Source organism: Pipra filicauda, unplaced genomic scaffold (genome assembly GCF_003945595.2).
Source record: "Pipra filicauda isolate LSUMZ 115617 unplaced genomic scaffold, ASM394559v2 scaffold57_size4234018_pilon, whole genome shotgun sequence".
NCBI classification, from domain to species: domain Eukaryota; kingdom Metazoa; phylum Chordata; class Aves; order Passeriformes; family Pipridae; genus Pipra; species Pipra filicauda.
In genome coordinates, this window is record NW_024104731.1 from 3,711,326 (window position 1) to 3,735,494 (window position 24,169).

The window sequence follows — 24,169 nt, forward strand, 5'->3', positions numbered from 1 at the left end:
CAGCTATGATGCTCTTTAGCCTTCCTTTCATGATTTCTTGCACGTGGGGATTGCTAACTCTTGACCTCTATGGAAAGTGTCCTTAAAGATATACAAATTCTGTTCTGTTCCCTTGTCCCTAAGGAGAGTTTCCCAGGGGGATCCTATTGGCTAATTTGTTGACCAGCTGGAATTTTGCTTTCCTAAAATTCAGGGTTCCAACGTTACTCTTTGCCTGATCCATATCCCTCAGGACTGTGAACTCCACCAGTGCATGAGCAACCTTGTCTAGTGGCAGGTGTCTCTGCCCATGGCAGGAGAGTTAGAACTAGATGATCTTTAAGGTCCCTTTCAACTGAAACCATTCTACCATTCTGTGATTCTATGACCACTGTAGTGCAGGTTGCTTCCAATCTTGATGTCACTGATCAGCTCACTTGAGTTGGTGTCCATCAGATCCAGTATTGCATCCATTCTGGTAAGGCCATCTATTATCTGGGTTAAGAAGTTATCCTCAGTGCACTCCAGGACTCTCCTGAATTGTCTACAGCTTGCTGTGATAATTTTTCAGCAGATATTGTGGTGACAGAAGTTCCCCAGCAAGCCAAGATCCTGCAAGTGTGTGGCCTCCCATAGCTGAAGCAAAAAGGCTTCATCATTAGGCTCCTACAGTGGCCTGTAGACACCGACCATAAAGTTCCCTTTGTTGCCTTATTCTCTGATTCTTACCCATAAGCTTTCAACCTGCTTGTGGCTGTTCTTCAGAAACAATTCTTCACAGTCTATCCATTTACTGATGTAGAGGGAAATGCCTCTACCTCTCCTTCCTTACCAGTCCCTTCTGGACAGCCTGTTGTCACTGATAGCCACACTCTAGTCAGGGCATTCATCCCAACCAGTTTCAGTAATGGCAACTAGTTCTTAGCTTTCTAGCAGCAAGGCGGCTTCCAACTCCTCCTGTGTGTTGGCCATGCTGTGGGTATTGGTGTAAAGGCACTTCAGCTGGGCTGTCAGCTGTGTTACCTTCTTAGAAGAATAACCCTTAATTCTTCTGAGGTATTTCACTGGTGTTTCTTGGTTCCTATTACCTCAGGAGCCCCTGGATCCTCTTCTTAAGACTTCAGCTCTACTACAGTGTAGCCAGCATGTCTCACTGCATTCTCATTATATCCCATAACAAAGAAGAAGAAAACTTCCTGCTTCAGCATAGTCACAGCTATTGTATATTGAACCATAAATGAAATTTATGTAGTTAGAGGTGGGAAATGATTAGCTGTGGAGGGATAGTATATATAGGGATTTATGTGGATTAAGAGAAATTTTTTTTATTCATAAATTCTGTAAGTACATTTACATCAACTTTCAGTTGGAGGAATCATTATATTTCATTTCTGCTTACATTTGGAGATAGTGCATGGACTGCCAGTGAGTTTTAGTCACTAATATAATATAGCAACACTGGCCTCATTCCAGAAAGACCACTGGTTAACGGGCATTGAATTGAATCCCTGCACTTCTAATAATTAGACTTCATGGAATATTACTGGGCTGACAGCGTTGTTAAATAAAATAAAATTGTTTCAGCCAGGTACTTATATATACATAGAGATATTAAATCTTTTCTTTCATATTATCCATTTTATACCATTGTTATGAAATACATGAAATATATTTTCAAATCATAGAAAGAATGCATATTGCAGATACCATTCTGTCTGTGAATAGGATTTTGCATAGATATTTCCTCTGAAATAGACTTCCAAATTGAATTTCTAGCTTCCAAAGAAAAGTTAATTACTATGGGCTTAAATTTTTGCACCATGTCTATTTTTTGAATTATTCTGTAATTTTCATATTTGGCGGGAAAAATACTGGAGTCTGGGCAGAGGACTGGGTCTCAAGAGGATCTGTGTTTGTTATTTTTCCTTTGCTACATATTTTCTACATGTTCCCCAGGGTACTTTTTCTTCCCCATTTGAGAGTAGACCCTTTGAAGGTTTACTGTGCTAGAAATAACACAGAAGAAGCAAAGCAGATGGCTCAAAAAACAAGTCAAGATGATTCCCTGTTTTATCTAAAAAACTTAAGTGACACAAGAAGAAAATGTTATTTGCAGCAAATACATCACTGAAAAGCCTGCTTAATAAAGAACCACACCAATATGTAAAAATGACATTTTGTACGTTGAGGAAGTGACAATGGCCTGTTTATGTCCTGCTTCTGAAATAGTAATACCATGTGGAATATGTTTTTTAATTAACCAGTTTTTAAAAGTTGTACCCACAAATAATACTTACTATTACAGCATTTTCATTAGTACAATTTAAAGACTGAACAGACAAATATATTTTTTTCTACCTTACAGAAATATGTGAGAATTTTTTGCGATAAATTCCATCATTAGTTCACCTAATGGTGATCAAATAACTCAATAGCCTCTACCTTAAAAAAAAAATCAAAGATTAACATTACATCAAGGCTTCTAATATCAGACTACCTAATTTGCCTAAGAAAAAATAGAGAAATATTACTATTACTGAAATTAAATATACAAACTTTAATCAAACAAGAGCTTAAAGTCCAATACTATACTCAGTGAACTAAACACTCTCTGCTACCAGATCCCATAAAATTTAACAACTGTTAGTTTACATTAAACAACTGATTTGGTTTTCCAAAGCAAAGCCTGAAGAGCAACAGCATTTGGGAGAGCTTGGAAACTGTGCTACATAGATTTGTAGAAACCATAAGATCATGACAATAGCTTGATATGATTTGAATAATTTCAATTACTATCTCCCCTGTTTGCAACAAATTTCATTAACTTCTTGCCTGATTCTTCTCTACATGACTATTTTTCTCCTGTCAACTTGTCTCTTGAGTGTTCTGCTAATAATGTATCTATGCTCTCTTTCACTTTCTCATTAAATTTTGTAATCACTTTCTTATTCTTGTTCCAATATAAAGTCTGTTCTCCTTAATTTGAACTATCAAAGCTCAGCCACCACCTTAAGTCCATGATTCACTCACAGACGATGTTCAAGCTAGGATGTTCTCTGTCCATCATCAGATTTCACCTATATCTGCAGCAGTCACAAAGTCTTGCTCAGCTGAGCAGCACAGTCTCATAATTTAATTATATTTCTCTATAGATAGGACCAAAGTTAGTGAGTCATTGCAGCAATAGAAAGCTTTTCTAAAAAAAAATTACTAAATACCAGAATATTTTGTTATAAGAAGGTATCTATTAAACCTCCCTAAGGGTTCTGAGATACGAAAAGCTCAGCCAATTAAAAATTGTAATTCCACCATTCTCCATCCCATTCTTTGTTTGGAAATGTTTCTCTTGTATCATGAGTAGCAAAACCAGATGTGTGTGCAAGCTGAAATTACTAATATTGAAAATTCAACATCAGTATATCTGTTTTCATTAACTAATATGTAGGATTATGAACTGTGGTGCCTGAAATCCCAACACACAGTTACTCCTCCTGTTTAATTCTGGAGGATCTGAGGACACAGGTCAGAGCATCAGTGTGTCATAGCTGTATAGCTCCTGAAAACATCAAACAATCTCAACAGACTATCAAGAGTGGTCTAGACAGAGTCTACACAAGAAAAGACGACAGGTTGTGTGTCTTCTAGGATTCTCTTTCAACTCACATTTTTATAGTTGTATGAATAATTCTTAATTAAATTAAGAAACACTTCACTAAATGGGAGATCTGCAAGATCTGACTCTTCTTACTCTATGTAGATTTTACTTGTCACAGTGTAAGACTGCAAAGAAGCTGACAGAGATATTTTCATCATATTTACAGACAGCCTCTGTGTAATCATCCTGTGAAGATAGGAAAACTAAGGATGTTCTAAAAGAAAAAAAATAATTTAGATACTGTTATTGAAGCTTTCACATGTGGTGTAACATTTATTTTCCTGTTCAGTTGTCATTTATCTTCATGCATTTACTGCTTCAGTGATTCTATGAGGCCTTGAAAACAGCATACGGGCCTACATACCAGGTACAAAGCCCTCTGCTCAGCGCTGATGGTCAAACGCTTCTGACAGATAAAACCTCCAGTCTGAATCAATGGTCTGAACACTTTCAGACTCTTTTCAGTACTAGCCTTGCAGTTCAAGACTCAGCAATTCAGTCCATCTCACAACAACTGGTGAAGAATGAATTGGATATTGCCCCCACTTTGGGAGAAACTCTTAAGGCCATACAGCAGGTGAAAATTGGCAAGGCAGCTGGGGTTGACGGAATTCAATCTGAAGTCTGGAAGCATAGGGGCCAAGCACTCCATGCTAAATTTCACAAGTTTGTGGTGTGGTTTGTGAGAACACAGCTGCGTTGGGCAGGGCACGTTGAGAACACAGCTGCATTGGGCAGGGCACGTCTCAAGGATGAAAGACCACTGCCTCCCTAAGATCTTGCTTTATGGTGAATTTGCCACCGGCTGCCACAATAGAGGAGCCCCAAAGAGAAGATACAAGGACTCCCTGAAACAACATCTCAGCCTTGGCCATATTGACCATCATAACTGGTCTACTCTGGTCTCCAATTGGGAGGTCTGGAGACACACCATCTATAACGCTGCTGATGCTTTTGAGAACGCACACAGGATCACCCTTGAGGAGAAAAGACAATGCAGAAAGAATCGTGCCTTGCAGAATATACCATCTAAGGAGTCTTTCTGCTGTGCCTTTTGCAACCGGACATGCCTATCTCATATTGGCCTTTTTAGCCACCAACAGGCTTGCAACAAACATGGGTAGAGCCCTTCCCAAATCTTCGTTCGCGAAGCCTAGCCATGATGATGATGGTGTGATTTGTAGTTGGGAACCAGGTGAACTACCATCAGACCTTTGTGATGCAGTCATAATCACTTTGTATAAGAAGAAAGGTACTAAATCAGACTGTTCAAATTACCATGGTATTACTCTGTTCTCCATTGCTGGCAAAATCCTGGCAAGAATACTCTTAAAAAGACTAATACCCGCTATAGAAGAAGGAATTCTACCTGAAAGCCAATGTGGTTTCAGAGCCAACAGGAATACCACAGACATTGTATTTGTTCTCAGACAACTGCAAGAGAAGTGTAGGGAACAGAATAAAGGTCTCTATGTAACCTTTGTTGATCTCACCAAGGCTTTTGATACTTTGAGCAGAAAAGGTCTATGGCAGATTTTGGAATGTTTAGGATGTCCCCCCAAGTTCCTTAAAATGATCATCTCACTCCATGAGGATCAGCATAGCCAAGTCAGATATGGCAATGCACTTTCTGAGCCCTTTCTAATATCTAATGGTGTGAAACAAGGCTGCGTTCTCACACCAACCCTATTCACAATCTTTTTCAGCATGATGCTCCAAAGGGCCACAGCAGACCTCAATGATGAAGATGGTATTTACATTTGATATCGTATTGATGGAGGCCTATTCAACCTGAGGTGACTGAAGGCCCACACTAAGACCTTAAATGATCTTGTCTGGGAGCTGATCTATGCTGATGACACCGCTTTCGTCACCCACACAGAAGTAGCTCTGCAGCGTTTAACATCCTGCTTTGCAGACGCTGCTGATCTTTTGGGGCTGGAAGTCAGCTTAAAGAAAACAGAGGTCTTCTATCAACCTGCACCTCAGGAAGTCTTCCATCATCCCCATATCACCATTGGCAAATCAGTGCTCAAATCAGTCCAGCAGCTTAGTTACCTAGGCAGCCTCATCTCCTCGGACAGTAAGATTGACAGAGAGACAACCAACAGGTTAGCAAAGGCATATAGAGCTTTCGGAAAACTCCATAAAAGAGCTTGGAGAAATAAACACTTGAAGAAAAGTACCAAGATCAGTGTTTACAGAGCCATAGTGCTGTCTATTCTTTTATACGGGTCCGAATCATGGGTCATCTACCATCACCACCTGCCTCTCCTAGAACGCTTCCATCAATGCTGTCTCCATACAATCCTAAACATCCACTGGTCAGATTATGTCTGTTCTAGAACAAGCAGCAGCTACGAGTATCGAGGTCATGTTGCTGAGAACACAGTTGTTTGGGCAAGACACGTCTCAAGGATGAAAGACCACTGCCTCCCTAAGATTCACCCTCTATGGTGAATTTGCCACTGGCTGCTGCAAGAGAGGAGCCCTGAAGAGGAGATACAAGGACTCCCTGAAACAACATCTCAGCCTTGGCCATATTGATCATCATAACTGGTCTACTCTGGCCTCAGACCGGCCTGAAGGGGTACCATCAGGGAGGTCTGAAGGCATACCATCTATATACCATCTATACCATCTATAACGCTGCTGCTTCCTTTGAGAACACACACAGGATCACTCTCAAGGAGAAAAGACAACACAGAAAGAATCATGTCTTGCCAATACTACCTAAGGAGTCCTTCTGCTGTGTCTTTTGCAACCAGACTTGTCTATCTCATATTGGCCTTTTTAGCCACCAGCGCACTTATAGCAAATGTGGGTAAAGCCCTTCCCAAACCTTCATTCGCGAAGCCTAGCCATGATGATCCACCTTCTCATCTCAACCTTTTTCCCAGTCATCATCTGGGATAAATAGATTTTATTTTGTATTCCCAGCAAACCTTTTAGAGCTGTCTCATTTAGAAAGAAAACCAAGTAAATTTGAACTTACATATGTTCAGCATTACTCTTTTTAATCATAGATTCTGTAGGCTAATAAAAAGTAGTAAAGAGAATACAAACAGTTCAGAGAAAAAACAGAACCCTTCTGAAATCACCAACTGGGGGTTATCCAGACTGAATCAAACTTTGTGTAAGATTGGGGCTAGATTTTGGAAAAACAGTATGAAAATGATTTTCCATATTTTCTCAAGCAAATTTTATCACTTCATGGTATTTTTTTTTAAATGTACTGTATTCAAATATGAGACCTGGAACCTTATGTTTTTTCACGTCTTCCAAATGTACACTTCTTGAGCTTTTCCTTTTATTTCAGTGTCCTTTCTCCATTTCAGATCTCCTTAATCCCCTGTCCAGACCAGCTTAGAAACTTGTCTCTTTACTGGTTATTATTACTTGATGAGCTTACATTATTTGAAACTAATGTGAGTTTAGCCAGCCTACAATTACTTATTTTTGCTAACAGAAACAACATTTAATGTGATTCATTATAAGAAAATCCTAAGAGCTTCCAAAATAGGAAAGCACCTAATTTGTTTGGCAGAATTATTTCAAATAACACCAACTAAAGTTTTGAAAAGGTATGTAGTTCTGTGTTTGAGGCACTGAAAGCAAACATGGCAAACACCCAACAACTGTGAAGGAAAGGCACTGAGAGCAGGAGTTTGGGAACTGTGGTTTTCAACTTCAGAGGAATCATTTAAATCCTTCATGGCAGCTCCTCAGATAAAGGGAAAACAGCATTCTCTGAAGGGTGGCCAGCTGTTTAGGACTCAATAATCAGGTTTTTATTCAGCCAGCCTTCTGGAGCTGCTTCTATCACAGATAGTGATGCTGGCAAGCAAAATAAAGAGTTTTTATGTCATAGGACGCATTCTTGTAATAATGGATACTCCTTTCTTTATGTAGGAGCTAAACTCTTACTGATTGCTTCTAAATGTAGCTTTTGCACTTTTACAGCATGCAGTACTGTGCCGTGAGAAACCCCAGAGGGGCACTGCTTTGTGTCCCACCTGGGCAGAGCCCTGTCAGCAGAAAGAGCAAATTGCTCTCACTTCCAGTTCTCTGGGGCCTTGGGGGAAGGGAGGCAATCAGCATTTCTGAGAATCATGTTACTTGAATTTAAAGATCTGAATACCAATGTAGTTCCACATGCTATGACTTGAATGTTTGTGTTTACAATATATTTGTTTCTCTCCTAAGTCTTATGCTAACTAGATGTGCAGTAATAAATAATTTGGGATATATTTATGGGTTTCATTCTCTTTTTCCAGCATTGTACTATCTCTTCAGATGAAACAATGATTAAAAAAAAAATAAATCAGTTACTTAGATCGTCCACACTTCTTGTATCTTCAGGTTTCTTCTTTTTTTTTTTTTTTTTTTTTTTTTTTAAATAAGCTGATTTAAGTTTCCTACATATTTATCTTTAAACAAAATAGGGGAGAAAATATTATTGAAAAAAGTTTTGTATATTATTCCCTCACAATAAGATCCAGTATTCTGGTTTTCCTCTTCATTTACACTGAATTTTTAGTCTACAAATATCAGATGGTTTAACAGCATTTTTGGTCTTTTATTCCCATGTCCATTGTTTCAGTTTAATGCTTCTGAGGTAGAAATCCTTTATATTGTAATGCAGAATACAAATATTTTGCTATTCAATCAGTTTTCAGTTCTGATGGTAAAAGTTATACAAGTTTTAGCAGTTCTACCAGCCAACATGATCCCCTGTTCTCAGATATGTTAGGTTTATTCTATCCTTCCATCACTGAGAAAACTTATTTCTATTTTATTTTTACCCTCTACTCACTTTTGATGAAAATCAGTATCATATTAGTGTCCTCTCTCGTATTTAACAAGTGAACAATGAACAATATTTATCACTCAGCAGAGTCAAAAAAATTTCAACAGATTCTTACCTGTAATTCTGTTTTTCATTTCCTATGTGAAATCTGTCATACTGTGAGTATGCTCGGTTTCCTTCCCAGTCCATTAATTCAATTCTTAGAGAATATTGCCTCTGACTTGTTATTGCAAAGATAAATTCATTTCCCAGCCAATGTTCACCTGATGGGCTACCAAAACCCTAGAAGAAAAGTTGGCAAAATAACTAGATGTAATTATTGTAATTGGTAGAACCTTTATACAATAATAAAACCACCAGTATGTTTTACCTACATATTCTAATTACCGGTCATAGCTTTCTGTGCTCCAGTTAGACTGTCTCTAAAATGACTCTACTAATATGTAAGATGTAGGAATGTCATGGAGTTCAACTGATATTTGAGAGGGCAGTTGAAGTTATCAGTTGAAAATCATTTTCCAGTTACATGATATTATTAGTATGGTGCTGTATTTGCACATCCTTCAGTTTGAATATTGGACATAATTATATTCTATAATACATTTAATATCGTGTCAAATCTAGTTATCATTAAGACAATGAAATCAAAACAGACTTCTATACATTACAAAAGAGTTTATATTAGCATAGATTATACACCAAATTCAAGCTAACTGTAGGTGATAGCTCATGTCTTAATCTTTAAAGGAGAATGGACAATACCTTTCCTGTCAAGTATCTGCCACAACTAACAGAGGGAAGTTTGTAGTTTAAAATTCCCTTCTGTATATAAGATCTGCTGGACAGGTCAGTGCCTGTTCCTATACACTATCCTAAAGCACAGGAGAGGATATTGTAACTCTATTTTCTAAAAATGAAAAATAAACAGCAGCAGAATATTTAAGGTACTTAACTCTCTTCACATTTCATATAGTCAGATGATCTTATTTCCAGATAGGCAAACTATATAATTTTCAAACATGGAAAAATAATAATGAAAGAAAAAGTATAATCAATTTTCAAAATGTATTCCTAGACCTATGTTTTTGTGCATTTTCCAGGTTTTAAGTTGTTTAAATTGCAGTGAATATTTTACTACTTTAAGATTAAAGATTTATTTAATGTTATTAATTTATTTACTACATATTAGAATTATTTTTCATCATAAAGTATTAGTTCATGCCTGAGAACTCCTAGCTCCATTTCTCATTTTCCTTTTCTTTCTCTTTAAACAGTAGAAATTATTTTAAACCATAATCTTTACTTGTGAAGAACTAGTCCAACATGACTGTTCTTATTCATATTTCTTAAGATAGGAAAAATGGAATGAGAAATCTTCTGATTTGCTTACAATGATATTCTAGGAGCATTTTAGAAGACCTTGTGGAAATTTCCCGATCAAATTAAAAGAAAGATTGGATTATTTCCAGAAAATACATATTTTTAAAAGGGTTAAAGTAAAGAGATTTCCTTGGGACTAAAAGTTAGATAAGGAGAAATGTGGCTGTGAGACACATTGGCAAGACATTGGTCTTCTCTATATACTGTTTCAGTCACTCCTAACATGGGATGAAAGCATTGAAAGTAGAATCCTCTCTCTCTTTTTTCATAATTACATTGCTCTGGCTCCAGATCTGATTCGTTGGGTCCACTGAGGATGAAATCCTGCCTCCCCAGAGGCCATGTGGTAGCACAGTCAATACTCAGGCAATGCATAGGTATATTAGCTTCAAACTTCTAAAGAAATTTAATTTAAAAAATTTAGAAGCTTAGAAGTTTGATTGGACCAAAAAATAAATAATGGAGGGATTTTTGTTATTGTTGTTATTCCTCCAGGGAATTGTGTTAGAAAGTACTTTACTCAGGAGTCATTTTTTTTCACTGCCCTACCTAAGCTAATAACAATATTTGGTGACTCACTGATACTAGAGGCTAAGACATGCCCCTTTTGGCTACACTGACTACATTAGTTTATGTTTTGAATAAGCATCTCTGCTTTTTGGCTCAAAGACCATCAAGTGATGCCTATGGACAAAGTGTGTTTAATCTGCAAGAACTGAAATTCAGTAATCTGTGGCAAGTCTCAGAGAAGTCTCAAACTGAAATATGGGAGGATACTATTAGTTGGCTTTTTCCTTTATGTTATTTCATTATATCCCCTTTCTCAAGAAGACTATTTTCTACATAAGTCTCTGTAAATACTGGCTGTAGGTAATACTGGAGATATCTTGCTTTGAACACATCCATCTTGCAGTGTGAGTTCCTGCTCCTCAAGCTTTCCCATTATGATGCTTCTGTTATCTCTCACCTACCGCTTTGATGGCAGTCGCAATCATATTTGGCTTCACACATTGTTCTTAAAATACAAGAGCTGATTCCTCACCTGTGTAAACCCTGCCTACAGCTGACGTACCCTTCTATAGTTATCACCATTTTCTATCTGTTCCTTTGATTCTTTCCATCTTCTTGCCTTGTCTCTCTACCCTGTGACTACACATGGTGTCTCCTGTTCTAGCATCTTTGGCAGTGTCATACCACAGGAGTCAGTGGTTTGTCTCTGACATCTTCTGTTACCACTGGTCACTGCCACTTGTTTCAGAGGAAGGCAAAACATGCTCTGCATTGACTACCTAATGGGAAGTTTGTTTCTCTAAAATGCAGAATGTAGAAGTGTAACACAGTTGTTTATATATCAGTCAAAGTGAGTTTCTTTGCAGTCTACATGGGTTTTATTCACAAAAGATATATAATTATCATCATCATCATCATCAGCTGTCTTTCTTTAAAGGAAGATTTTCAGGAAATTATCTCTCCCTTTTTCCCAGTGCTGGAAAGCTGAAGAGACTCCCCTTTGAACTGTGGCTTTGTTGAATTATATATGTCTTATCTTATTTGGATTACAGCCTATTTAGAATGTAATACATGTGGCTTTTTTAACATTATGTGTTCCCATATGTATTCTATAGAAACTCCAGACACCATATATAATTATTCTGAAATAACAATTTTTATTCTTCGTATTTACGCTTCCATCTCCCTTTTCACACCTGTTATTATACTAAGATGAAAATCTATCACTAGGTGGCTTGCTCTCCTGACCTGAGGAAATGAAGCTTCAGCAATACAGAACAGAAGGAATATACAAAGGAATATTAAAAATTCTGAGGAAAGCCATCACATTAGTTATGAAAAAATGAATCTTACTGTAAGGGGCTACAATACCGAAACTCAGATTAGAAATGCAACCAAGGAAGTAAGTGGGATATAAAACATAGCTCTGAAGAAAGGAATGTTCCTAAGGAGAAGTAATGTACTTTATTAAACACCTAATATGGCTGGAAAGAAATAAACAAACAAACAGGCACTCAAATCTTTCATAGATCTAAACCAGAGAGAAGCAGTACATTTCTGTAAGCACAGAGCTGGCAACAATTTCTTCGGGTATAATTTTATTATGCCAAACTCAACTGTTTCCAACCTGTATTTAGTCTGCAGTTTACTGCCTATATTTCAGAGTTGAAGAAAGACTTGCATGCGTGCTGGCTTTTTCCAGATACTTTGGCTGACTTAATAACAACAGAGCTCTCCTTTTTTATATCTTATTTAGATTGTCTCTACTACAAGAACACTAATACTTTGATGAGATATGTAAGCTTTTGTTTGCAGAACAGAATGACGAAATATTAGCCAACCCCCCTCAAAAAAAATGATTTAATTTTGCATTTCCATTTCTAACACAGAGGGTGCCAAAGAAAGTGGTTGTGCTTGGTTCTTCTGATTCACCTTCAAGATCTTTAGCTTTCAAAGTACATTGTAGAATTTTATCTTCAAACACAAAATATTTTCTTCTTTTACTCAGTGTCCTAGTTAGGACAGCTGAGACCAGTTCATCATGTTATGGGTGTAACCCAAAACTGTGTATTCTATAGCCTTCCATGCCATTTCCCAGAAATTGTTAGCAGTAGAGGCCTGTAGATGTTCCTGTCCTCATACCCTTTTATGGGATTCCCTGCTCTGAGGGAAGGACTGAGCATTCCTGCCTGAACTGGAGAATATATAAACTTGGAGTTTTGGAACCTTTTTACCATTCGTGGGATCCAGAGGAGGACTGGAGCTCACCGCTCTCGGCCAGACTGAGACCACCACCCTCGACTGGACTGCAATCACCATTTTGACCAGACTGCAACAGCTCTCCCACCAGCAGGTTTTTCCACTCTCCCTTTACTTTGGACTCAGGGGGGGCCCGGGGAACACCGCGTTGTTCATGCCCCAGGGTGCTGGGTTGTATATTTGGGTTTTTGTGGATTGAAGCCGGTTGTTTGTCTGTATAATCATACTTGTTGTATTGTTTTATTAAATTGTTATTCTGACTTGTGGTCTCTCTTTTGAGTTGAGTTCATTTCCCCTGCTGGTTTACCTTTAAACCAGCACACTCAACCAGAAAACTTTTTTGTGCAATACTTTTTGAACACTTTTGAGGTTGGGTTAAAAATCACACAAACCTGAACTTCAACAAGGTTTCAGTAGAACTGGTGTCTGTGATGGGAGAAAGGCTGAAGCAGAAGCTCAGCAGTTGCCTATTCCAATTGCCTATAAGGATATGCAGAGCAGCTGGCCAAGAGCAGATGCTGAGCATGTATTGCCTCAGAGGATCCTTAGACATCTGGGAGAGATTTCAGGGACATAAAAGGGGAACTTTAGCTTCTGCCACAGAGAATCTTAGAAAATAATAGGGATTCAGGAGACTATTAGTAATAAGAATGAAAGTTCCATGTGGGACACAGGACAAAAATCCACAGAAAAGCAGACATCATTAATTCTGCTGTTCATGAGAGAATTCAGTAATCATTCATTAATTAAAATTCAGTAATGAAATCCAAGCATTTTAGTTTATACTATACCACTTAAGTTTATACTTCTGCTCAAATTCGTGGGGTCCCAAGTGATAAGATGCCCACAGCCTTGCCTAAGACCATGCTTGTCATCTTCTTTGGACAAGAAGTTTGGTTTTGAGAATGCCTGAGGGCACAGAGTTAAATCTTAAAATTTAACATTAGAAGTCACCTATTGCAGACCCAAAGCTGTCATTAAATGTGTTTACTTCCCAGTACACATATACACTGTCAACACACTTATTGGTTTTTGCATACATATCATTATAGTAAATACTTCCAAAATTATTTGTGTTAAAGTTTTGTGCCTAAACTCGAGGAAGTACATGAGGTGATCCAAGTTAGCCTCAGCTATCAATCCACTAGGAAAAGGAACATCTGTATTTCATGAATGTGTTTGCTATTAACTATATTTTAAGTCCCTCTGAAACCCAGTGGGTTGTAAGCACTGTTCCAAAATTGTATTTCAAATTACTAAGAGACACTATTTTGCCATTATCTTTCTATATTTTGTTCATTATATGTTTCCAAATAGAGAGATTAATTCTTTAAACTTTAGATTTTTTTCCAAAAATACTTGATTTTGCTTTTCCCTAGAAGTTTGCATAATATTTTGGGATGATCAGAAAATCAGAGGCTTTAAGTTCCCAAAAGAGTGTTTAATGTAATAATATTTTAATGTAATAGGGAAAGGTCAGAAATTTCCAGAAGTTCTCAGAATTCTCCTTCATTTTCCTCAATAGCACTCTATGGAAGCTAGGACAATACAGCAGGGAAATATGCTTGCATTATAGTAATATGCTGTCTTAAGTGTCCACTACTAGTCACAAATAGAATACACAAATCTTCGTGCTGACCTAATATGGATTATTATAATGCTTCATATTATTCTTCATAAACAGAAAACATTTATATTTTTCCTGCTGAAAATTGCATTAAGATCATATTTTGGCAAATGTTGATCTGAAACGAGATATAAAAATCATCAACAATTAGTAATTTTTTTCCCCCAGGTTTTTTCATTGAAGAATAATAAGGTGATGTTTTGTACTATATTTAGAGTAGGTTGTTCTTGTAGATATGATAACATTTATTTTCAGAGGAAAAAAACCCCATAATATAGAACCTTACTGACAATTTTAAAACTACTTATGTGCTACAATGAAGCAAAGGTGTTTTCTGGTTCTTTATAAATATATAGTAGATTCTGTAAATTCTGACATAGTGCCCAACTTTTGTGAAAAAAAAAAAAATAAAATATATAAACGTAATTTGTTATCCTTTTGTATGGATTAGAGTACTTCAAACCAGGAATCAAGGACAAAAAGACATGATTGTACAATATTTACTCTAGATGACATCTGAGTTCTACATCAGGTCATTTCCAATTGCATGGTGATTACCAGAATCAAAACTTCTAAAGTAGTCATGAAAAACAAAGAAACAGAATTCAATGCTCTTAAGAATTTACAAAGTTGATTCTTATTCAAAAATAATAAGCAAGGTACAAAAGAATTTTATTAGCTTTGGCAAAATCTGTAAGAGTATTCTGCTTGAATCATGCTGCTCCAGATTCATTAAACAATTATCTCTCTTACTTTATTTATTTTGTCTGATAAAGCTCACAGGAAACTTTGACTTTTTATAGACAAAACAAAATTGAAACCAGACACAGTCAATATATCCTATGGGTTCATCTTCTGTCAGACAATTCACTGAATAAAGCAGATAATAATTCAGTGTTTTACAGTAACAATGACTTTCCAGAAGCCATAAAGAATATTCAGTTCCCTTTGCCTTAGCTGAGAATGTAGAATGGATTTTCTTTAAGACAATTTCTAGAAAAGGTTTGTATACATTTTTGTATACTTCTATAATTTCATTTCCTTCACACTGAATTATTCATTGTTATTCGAAATAAAGATGTGGTCTATAGAAATTATTTCAATTTCCTCAGACGACAAATGTGTTAAATAATGTTAACTTAAAAGAGTATGGGAAAAAAATGCTAAATATTCAGGTTTTTTTTTTACTGGAAAATGCTAACAAATGTTTGTTGACAAGTTTTAAAAAAATGTTTAGATTGAAGCCAGAGCTACCTTCTGAAAAGACTAAAACAAAAACTAAGCTATCGTCAGTTTAAATGAAGAGCTAGATGTCTGTCTAATTATCCCAAGTTTGAAAAGTGCCTCAAAACTTTGTTCATAACCTGCATCAATTCAGGCTGTTGCACTTCATTCTAGACCAAATATATTAGTAGACATACAGAAATTATGTTCACTTTTTACTTTTTCCTTCTCAAACACACACAGTATCAGTAGCAGCAAAATTCCTGGTGAAGAAGAATCACAGTGACAGAAAGCATGTTTGAAGTGCAAACCTTGCACAAAGGTTACCTCTGGTTAGGCAATGAGCCCAAAAGAGCTCAGTTTTCTCCATACATATCCTACATGTAAAACAACTAGTACATCTGAAAATAGGAGACTTTCTTATTGAGACAATCTTTCTCACTCTAGGACAAGTGGATTCTAGGAATGTACAGACACTTAGTGTGGCTCCTAATAAGAGCATGCCAGGGAGATAGATATATTTTAAAGAAAAGGAAACTAATTTTTTCCATATCATCTAAGAAAGAAAAATTTTGAGCTTAAAATTATTTAAGCTTAAGATAACTCTTTTGGTATTTGCAAAGAAATAAATGGTATGTCTTAGGGTTAAAAATTTAAAATGAAATAAAAAGTAGTATTTTTGTTTCATTTCATGCAAAAAGAAATACTTTGGAGAGGTAGGACTTAATTCTCTTTTCCCAATACACTGATTAATCTCAGATAGCAGAGATGAGCATGACTAAGCGCACAGGTCCTGAAGGAAAGATCAAGAGCCTGTATGTGAGTTTGAGCAGTGACTTGAATTTAAGTCCCATAATCTGTCTAAATAGAACAAGCATCAAATTTATGGGTTGCCCTTGAATCTTTTGCTTTGGTTTAGCTGCTACGCTAAACACTTGAACAAGAATAGAAGATGACTGACGTCAGAGTCAAAAAGTTACAGTTCTAATTCAACATGAGCCCCAAAGTGAAGAGTTGCTCCAACGAGTTCCAAATGGAGCAGATCAAACAGGAGATGCTCCTCCCTGTGGAGGATGCTCTTACATGATGAGAGCACACAACTCTCATTTGGGAAGAACTCTGCTACAATTCTACTAAATTTTCAAGTCACAAATTTTAAAAACAACCTCACAGAATCTCACCTGGCTCTTCTAAAAGAGTGTTTTCATCTTTTGGTTAGAAAGATTCTTTAATGACATTAATCTTTCTCATGGTGCTCTGCTGCTCTACAGGCTGTTAGTATAACTAGGCTAAATCTTGATATCATTACACAAAACTTACTATGTAACAGTCTTTGAAAGACTACAAAAGTCTTATCAGCATAAAATTAATGGTGTTAAATTGAAGCATTGGTGGCAAAGTAGGCACAAGTATATAGCCATGTGTCAACACAACACTTGAAACTGATGTTAATCAGTAATACTTGCATGGGAAAGGCTGTGCTGAGTGTAACACATTTAAAACACAACTGTGCTCCAACAAAAAATTTTGTTTAATTTTACATCCAAATGTATTCTCCAAAATGAAAAAGATGCCTCCTTGTGTAGTAACATCTCTGGTGCCCAGTCTAGTGATCCAACCCTCTCTGAACAAAATATTGTTTCATTCTTGCTCCCTTAGATCATTTTGTTGAAATGCACACTGTAGATTAAGCCTTGGTCAGGACCAGAAGAGTTTCATGAGGATATTTTCATAAAATTGAATATAGTTTCTCACCACCTCAATATCATGCCTATCTCTACTGGACATCCTGGATTTAGATCTCAGGAGAAGCAGAGAACATGCTGACTATTTTTATAGAACTGATGAAAGTGACAATTATCTGAGTAACAGTTTCAGTCAGAAGTGCCTGTTTATTAAACTAGCATGACATGCCATTCTTTATCATGAAGGGGTGGGTCTCTATTGAAAGGCGTTACTCACATAATATCTTAATACACATTCCACTCAGCAAAAATCATTTCCTTATATCCAAATAACTTGGTAAATGTGTGAAAGAAACAAATTACTTCCATATCATTTACCCTAGTCCCTTGAAGTAAACGATTTTTTTCAGATGTAAAAAAGTTACAATTTTGAAGCATACTATAATAAGAAATGTATTTGTTATTATATGTTATAGAATTATACATGTCTTAAGTGTGGGGTTTTTATCTCCTTGAACTCATAACTCACTCTAATAAGTTATTCGGTCAACACATTAATTCAACACCACCACCATTCCCAGCCTGACTGGTTTGCTTACACTACAGAAACAATGTAACTTCTGTCTTTTCCAAGGACATGCATTCTCTAGTTTTTGCCTTTCTCACAAATCAATCCTATTTTCAAATCCTTCACTTTTGCAAGAGGGACCATGCTGATATTGCAAGGCACTTTACAGACTACTTCACATTACTTGCAGGGAAAAAACATGAAGCTGTTCCTGCTGAAGAAATTATGAGATTCATCTTCAGCTACTAGCTAGATGCATGGATGTAGTACTGATAATTTTAGGAAAGGTCTCCTCCTTCCAGAAAACTTTTTGTGTTCCTTTCCTATTTCCAGGTTATCTTCAAAATGTCTCCCCAAGTTCTTTGAACCAATAATCCTTTCCCTGACAAGTGTTTCACTAAGCCACAAGGGGAAGAAGAAGCTGTGAAGAGTGCCCTGAACAACCTTTACTGCTCTGCTAAGCATAAGAAAGCAAACAAGAAAAACTCCTATGCTAACAGGTCTAAAACCAAAGCAGTCCTGTGCCAACTGCCATTTGGAATGGCCCATTTCCCATCACTGGTTGGGCATTATATGTGGATGTAATTTGGGTAATACCAAAACTCCACTAAAATTTAGTGATGAGGATCTTGTGTCACAAAACTGTTCACACACACAGGCCATGGCCCTGTTCAATGTGCTAATACAGGTATGACCTAGTAGTTGAGAAAGAAGGAATGAATCGCATAAGAGAAGGATCCCCATCCACTGGATGGCTCCTGTGCAAACCAGTCAAACACTAAAGCTCTCATTAGAAGGAAGACACGAGTTCTTATTATAAAAGTATAATTAGCTATCTATGAAGAGCAGCTGCATATGTTTGCACTTGGAGTGATCCTTCATAGCCAAAAAATTCGGGACTAATAACAGTGAAAGTGAAAATTTATGTCCATGTAAGATCAATCAACAATAATACTTTAAGGTTTACATATCTGACCATATGTACATTAAGTGTAATATTTTGTTACTTTGCCTTTATTTCTTTCTGTTACTGTTTGTGACCTAAAACTAAATTACTAGAATATAGCTCATTCCAAAATCAATGGAAGAAACCTCTTACTGTCATAAAACCACTACTGGCCTGTTGGTAGCAAGGAATCTCTGTCTAGTATACGTGTGTACAATTTTTTAGAAAGAGATTACAATCTGAATAGCCCCCCTATAATCCAGGAGGAAACAGTTAGTGACCTGTTGAGCCACTTGGATCCCACAAGTCTATGGGACCAGATGTGATCCACCCAAGGGTGATGAGGGAGCTGGTGGAAGAGCTCACCAAGCTGCTCTCCATCATCTACCAACAGTCCTGGCTCACTGGGGAGGTCCCAGACGATTGGAAGTTGGCAAATGTCACGCCTATCCACAAAAAGGACCAGAAGGAGGACCCGGGAAACTACAGACCCATCAGCCTGACCTCAGTGCCTGGTAAAGTTATGGAGCAGATCATCCTCAGTGCAATCATACAGCACCTAGAGGATGGAAAAGGCATCAGACCCAGCCAGCATGGGTTTAGGAAGGGTAGGTCCTGTCTGACCAACCTGATCTCTTTTTATGATCAGGTGACCTGCCTGGTGGATGAGGGGAAGGCTGTGGATGTGTCTACCTGGTCTTCAGCAAAGCCTTTGACATCATCTCCCACAGCATACTCCTGAAAAAGCTGCAGCCCATGGCTTGGACAGGGACACTCTCTGCTGGGTTAGGAACTGGTTGGAGGGCCGGGCCCAGAGAATGGTGGTGAACGGGGCTGCATCCAGTTGGCGACCGGTCACTAGTGGTGTCCCCCAGGAATCGGTGTTGGGCCCAGTTCTGTTTAATATCTTTATCAATGATTTAGATGAGGGGATTGAGTCCACCATCAGCAAATTTGCAGATGACACTAAGTTGGGGGGAAGTGTCAATCAGCTGGAAGGCAGGAGGGCTCTGCAGAGGGACCTGGACAAGCTGGAGAGATGGTCTGATTCCAGTGGGATGAGGTTCAACAAGGCCAAGTGCCAGGTCCTCCACTTTGGCCACAACAACCCCCTGCAGCAATACAGGCTGGGGACAGAGTGGCTGGAGAGCAGCCAGGCAGAAAGGGACCTGGGAGTTTAGATTGACAGGAAGTTGAACATGAGCCAGCAGTGTGCCCAGGTGGCCAAGAAGGCCAATGACATCCTGTCCTGGATCAGGAACAGTGTGGCCAGCAGGACCAGGGAAGTGATTCTGCCCCTTTACTCAGCGCTGGTGAGGCCACACCTCGAGTACTGTGTCCAGTTCTGGGCCCCTCAGCTCAGGAAGGATATTGAGGTGCTGGAACAGGTCCAGAGAAGAGCAACAAGGCTGGTGAAGGGACTCGAGCACAAGTCCTATGAGGAGAGGCTGAGGGAGATGGGGTTGTTTAGCCTGGAGAAGAGGAGGCTCAGGCATCACTGTCTACAACTACCTGAAAGGAGGTTTTAGCCAGGTAGGGGTCGGTCTCTTCTCCTAGGCTATCAGTAAGACAAGAGGGCATGGTTTTAAGCTGTGCCAGGGGAGGTTTAGGTTAGATATTAGGAAGAAATTCTTTACAGAGAGGGTAATCAGGTATTGGAATGGACTGCCCAGGGAGGCGGTGGATTCTCCATCTCTGGAGGTTTTTAAGATGAGACTGGATGAGGCACTTGGTGCCATGGTTTAGTAACCATAACGGTGTTAGATCAAGGGTTGGACTTGATGATCTCAGAGGTCCCTTCCAACCTGGTTGATTCTATGATTCTAGATTCTATTATTTTTCACATGATGATAAAAGTTTCCTAATTTTAAATTCCTGTCAAAATTATAAATCATTAACTGAAAAGCTGATGAGTGTTTTAATTCCTGTGAACAACAGCAGCGTCTTCTTAAATCTCCCTAACACTAGTTAGATGAAGCTAGTTCCAGTGGCTATTTCAATGCTTGATATCCTGTGAACCCAGGGAGCTGCATCATATGCTTGCAGTGGAATATACTTTTTATCTCCCAGCAATCTCTTTTCTTTAGTTTTGAGGAAAAAGTTTGACATAAATAAAGATCCAAAAAACGAACTTTTCACAAATGCTTTTAATGTGGAATAGTGGCAGAAAGATTGGTACTACCACCTTTAGCACCTGTTTGATACTATTTGATACTATTTGAGTTCCCATTTAAAGAACACAGGAATATGGCTGTCAGTGGCTGTCAATGCAAGAAGTGTGAAGATTTTGTGGCCATAACAATGCATAACATACTTTAAAGAGTTATAATACAGAAAGGGATTAAAAAATAATTCAGAATATTTAGCTTTAACAAAACTGAGAATTATGGAAGATATTGCTTCCACAACATGAGCTTCCAAATTATGAACAAATTTATTTTTTTCTGTCAAGAACATTCTCCTCAGCCAAGTCATATGGTTTATGTAATTTTTGTTTAAAGAAACCCACCCACATCTGAAGTTATTTTGCAGTAAAATAGTGGAACCAGAATCAAGAAGCTTACAAAGAAAATTCTAAAATGTGCCTTGTGCATTTTTATGCAGTCATCCTCCCCCTTCAAAAAGAAAGTGATAAACATCATAATCTAACGACTGAAAGAGGTTGGAGCTCTGTCTGTAGTTGTTTGATTCTTCAAGTATTTGGGGAGAAAAAAAGAACCTGAACACCATTTTTAAATGGGTAAAACTACAACAGAGAAATATCCATCATCAATTAATGCTCTAAGAAGGAACAGTACAACAGCTCAAGATTTTGTCTCTTTGTTCAAGTCAAACACAATATTAACTTCACAAAATGGTGAAGACCTATCTTGAATGAGAAAAATATACAACTTAGTATTGCTACTGAAGCAATTAGGAACAAAAAACCTGGCAGAGTTTAAAGGTAAGAAAGGTGGGCAGTAAGAATGATAACAAAACTGAAAAATGGACCTGAAACTTTCACAAGAGAAAATAAAATAAGGCTTACAAGAGATGGAGTAAAAAGAATTAGGAGGTCACATTCTAAAACAGAAGTTGAACACTTTGCAAACAAAAATTAAATATAACATCTGGAAATTTTTGGAATTAACTGAACAATGGCGTTAAGAAATAAAATCTTTGTTGGAATGGTAGCTCTTATTATGTATAATTCAGGTATGTAGGACTTGCAAGGACTAGTGGGATGAAAGCATGTGGTCACCAACAGCCTGACTATCACAAACAAGAAGGTCTTCCAGAAAATGAGTGGGACCTATGTCCAAACTAGAGCTTACTCAGAGAAGTGAACTGTAGGAAATATGTCAAACAGTTCAAAGAGGTTTTCAGCTGTCTTTTAAGTAAGCAGAAGACACAGATGTCAAAACTTGACATACTAGCTAAAATTTACTGAGGGTCAAAGGAAAGTCAGATTGTTGCAGATAACGTGATATAAATACCCACGAGAATTGCATCCAGAAATACTTCCTCAGAAAGTTCTGGTGAGTACCTCTGTGGTCTGGCTCTCAGTCTGTGAAGAATTTAAGCTATAGAAGAGCATTGGTACTATGGAGATAGCCATCAATTTGACAAAACAGCTTTAAGGAGAATAGAAAAAGAAGAAACCTCACCAGAAATGGAAGTGGTTTTGTAGCTCTTCTGGATTTTGTGCTCTTCAGGTACACATGAATGCTATTGATGACTTCTGAAACAAGTTGGTAGCAGACTTGTTTTAAGCGCTGAACTGTTGTTGGATTCAGATGTTAATCAGGAACATGAAATTAAAAGAATGTGGAATTTGCCACTGAATATCATTCTTGCCTCAAAGAAATCAAATGAAAAAACAACTGCTGATCAGAAAGGTAGGAGATTGTTGCCATAAAACTTAGAAATTCAGCTCAAAGTCTACTATGTACAAGTGATCCTAATCTAGCTCATGACATTATGAATAATAATAAAAAAGCGATAGCTTTCCTTCATCAGTGAAAGGAAAATAGCAATACTATAGCAATTAAGACAGGTAGTACAATTAAATACTGACATGCAGGAAAAAAAAAAGGCTAGAAGAAGGATTGTTGTGAGCTGGCCAAGGCATGCAATTTCAAATACCTATTGAGAGTTTTTATCCGATGACAGAAAGCAAGAAAGTAATTTTAAAGGTCTGAGGAAGCCCCCAATAGACTTGACCCCTAAGAAGCCCCCCTAAGAAGCTGATAGTGAATGTTGAGCTATCAAGTGTGGAAAAAATACTGTGAATTTCATGGGAATTATTAAACTAGACACGCTAAAAGGCTAGAGAATAGGGAATCTAATACTCCATCACCCAATTTGGCAAAAATGGAGACAGTCACTGGGAAAGGTACATTCATCCAAGAACTGAAAACTGGAAAATTATCAAGAAGATTTGATAGCCAAGTTAGCACATGAACTAACAATTTGCTTGGATTTCATTATTGCTAATGACTGCCTAATAAGTGCCAGAAACCATGTCTTAGAAAGTAAGCTCGTGGAAAACCCCCCTTCTAAAATGGTTTTAGATTTGCAGATGGCAAGCAATAGTTTTTTAAATTATATTCTCCTCTAGAGATCAAAACTCTTAATAGTGTTTTATATTCCCTCCTCATGCAAGGATATATGAAAAATGGTTGAAACTTGCTTCAGGGTTGAAGTTTGCCTCAGTGTGATCTTACCTGCTGTTACAGAAATTATTCATTGTTTCACTTCAATTTTTTTCCAATAAGCAACAAACAGTATAACAGAAAATTCATTGCAAAATGGGGCAGATGTAGTAGGTACTGATAAGAAAAGGATGGGAGGATGAACTTAAGCGGTTTCCTCTGAATTTATTCCGATTACTACTGAATGTACAAAGCTGAAATGGCTCAAGAGATTTCATAGTCAGAAATGAGTTCAAAGGTGCAAAATACACTGCACAGTGAAAGACTAAGAACAAAACTGAAGAATACTGGTAAGCACATATACCCCTAAACAAGAAGGTGGCATAACCAATCATGCATAACAGTAAATCTGCAGAAAAGCTTTTGTATTTATTACCTATTGGTTTAGATACTGAGGAAAGTGTAACTTTGTTTTCCAGAGTGGAGATTGAATGCCAGTGGAAATAGAACCAAAAGATCAAGGAGGAAAAATTAGTACCACTATTGCTGTAATAGCACTGACTTTGTAGCAATTTATGGATGGATGAAGTTGTATACTTCCTCCTTTCAAAAGATTTATGGCTACTTTATCTCTGACTTAACCTATTTCTTGTGTTGGTGTCTGAAATAGGAATCGAAGTACTTCCATGTAAGCTGAAAGTACCAGCATGAAACTGCATCAAAGACAATGACCACCTTGTTTTCAGGTGATTCTTGTAATCCAGCACTGCTGTCACTCATCCTTGCAGAGATTATTCCATGTGCACCCTTTCCAAGTAAGGATCTCATCTTAGAGTCAGAGCATATCTGAACAGCCTTCTGAAACTGGAACAGTCAACAAATTGTGAGGGCT

General features: G+C 37.6%; 1 protein-coding gene across 1 annotated transcript in view; it reads right to left on the minus strand.

Moving 5' to 3' along the window:
* Positions 1–24,169, minus strand: part of ANGPT1 (angiopoietin 1) — a 160,445-nt gene that overhangs the window by 31,490 nt on the left and 104,786 nt on the right. The window contains exon 7 of the mRNA XM_027717682.2: positions 8,560–8,726. Coding sequence (XP_027573483.1) covers positions 8,560–8,726 — 167 coding nt within the window. The remainder of the gene's footprint in view (positions 1–8,559; positions 8,727–24,169) is intronic.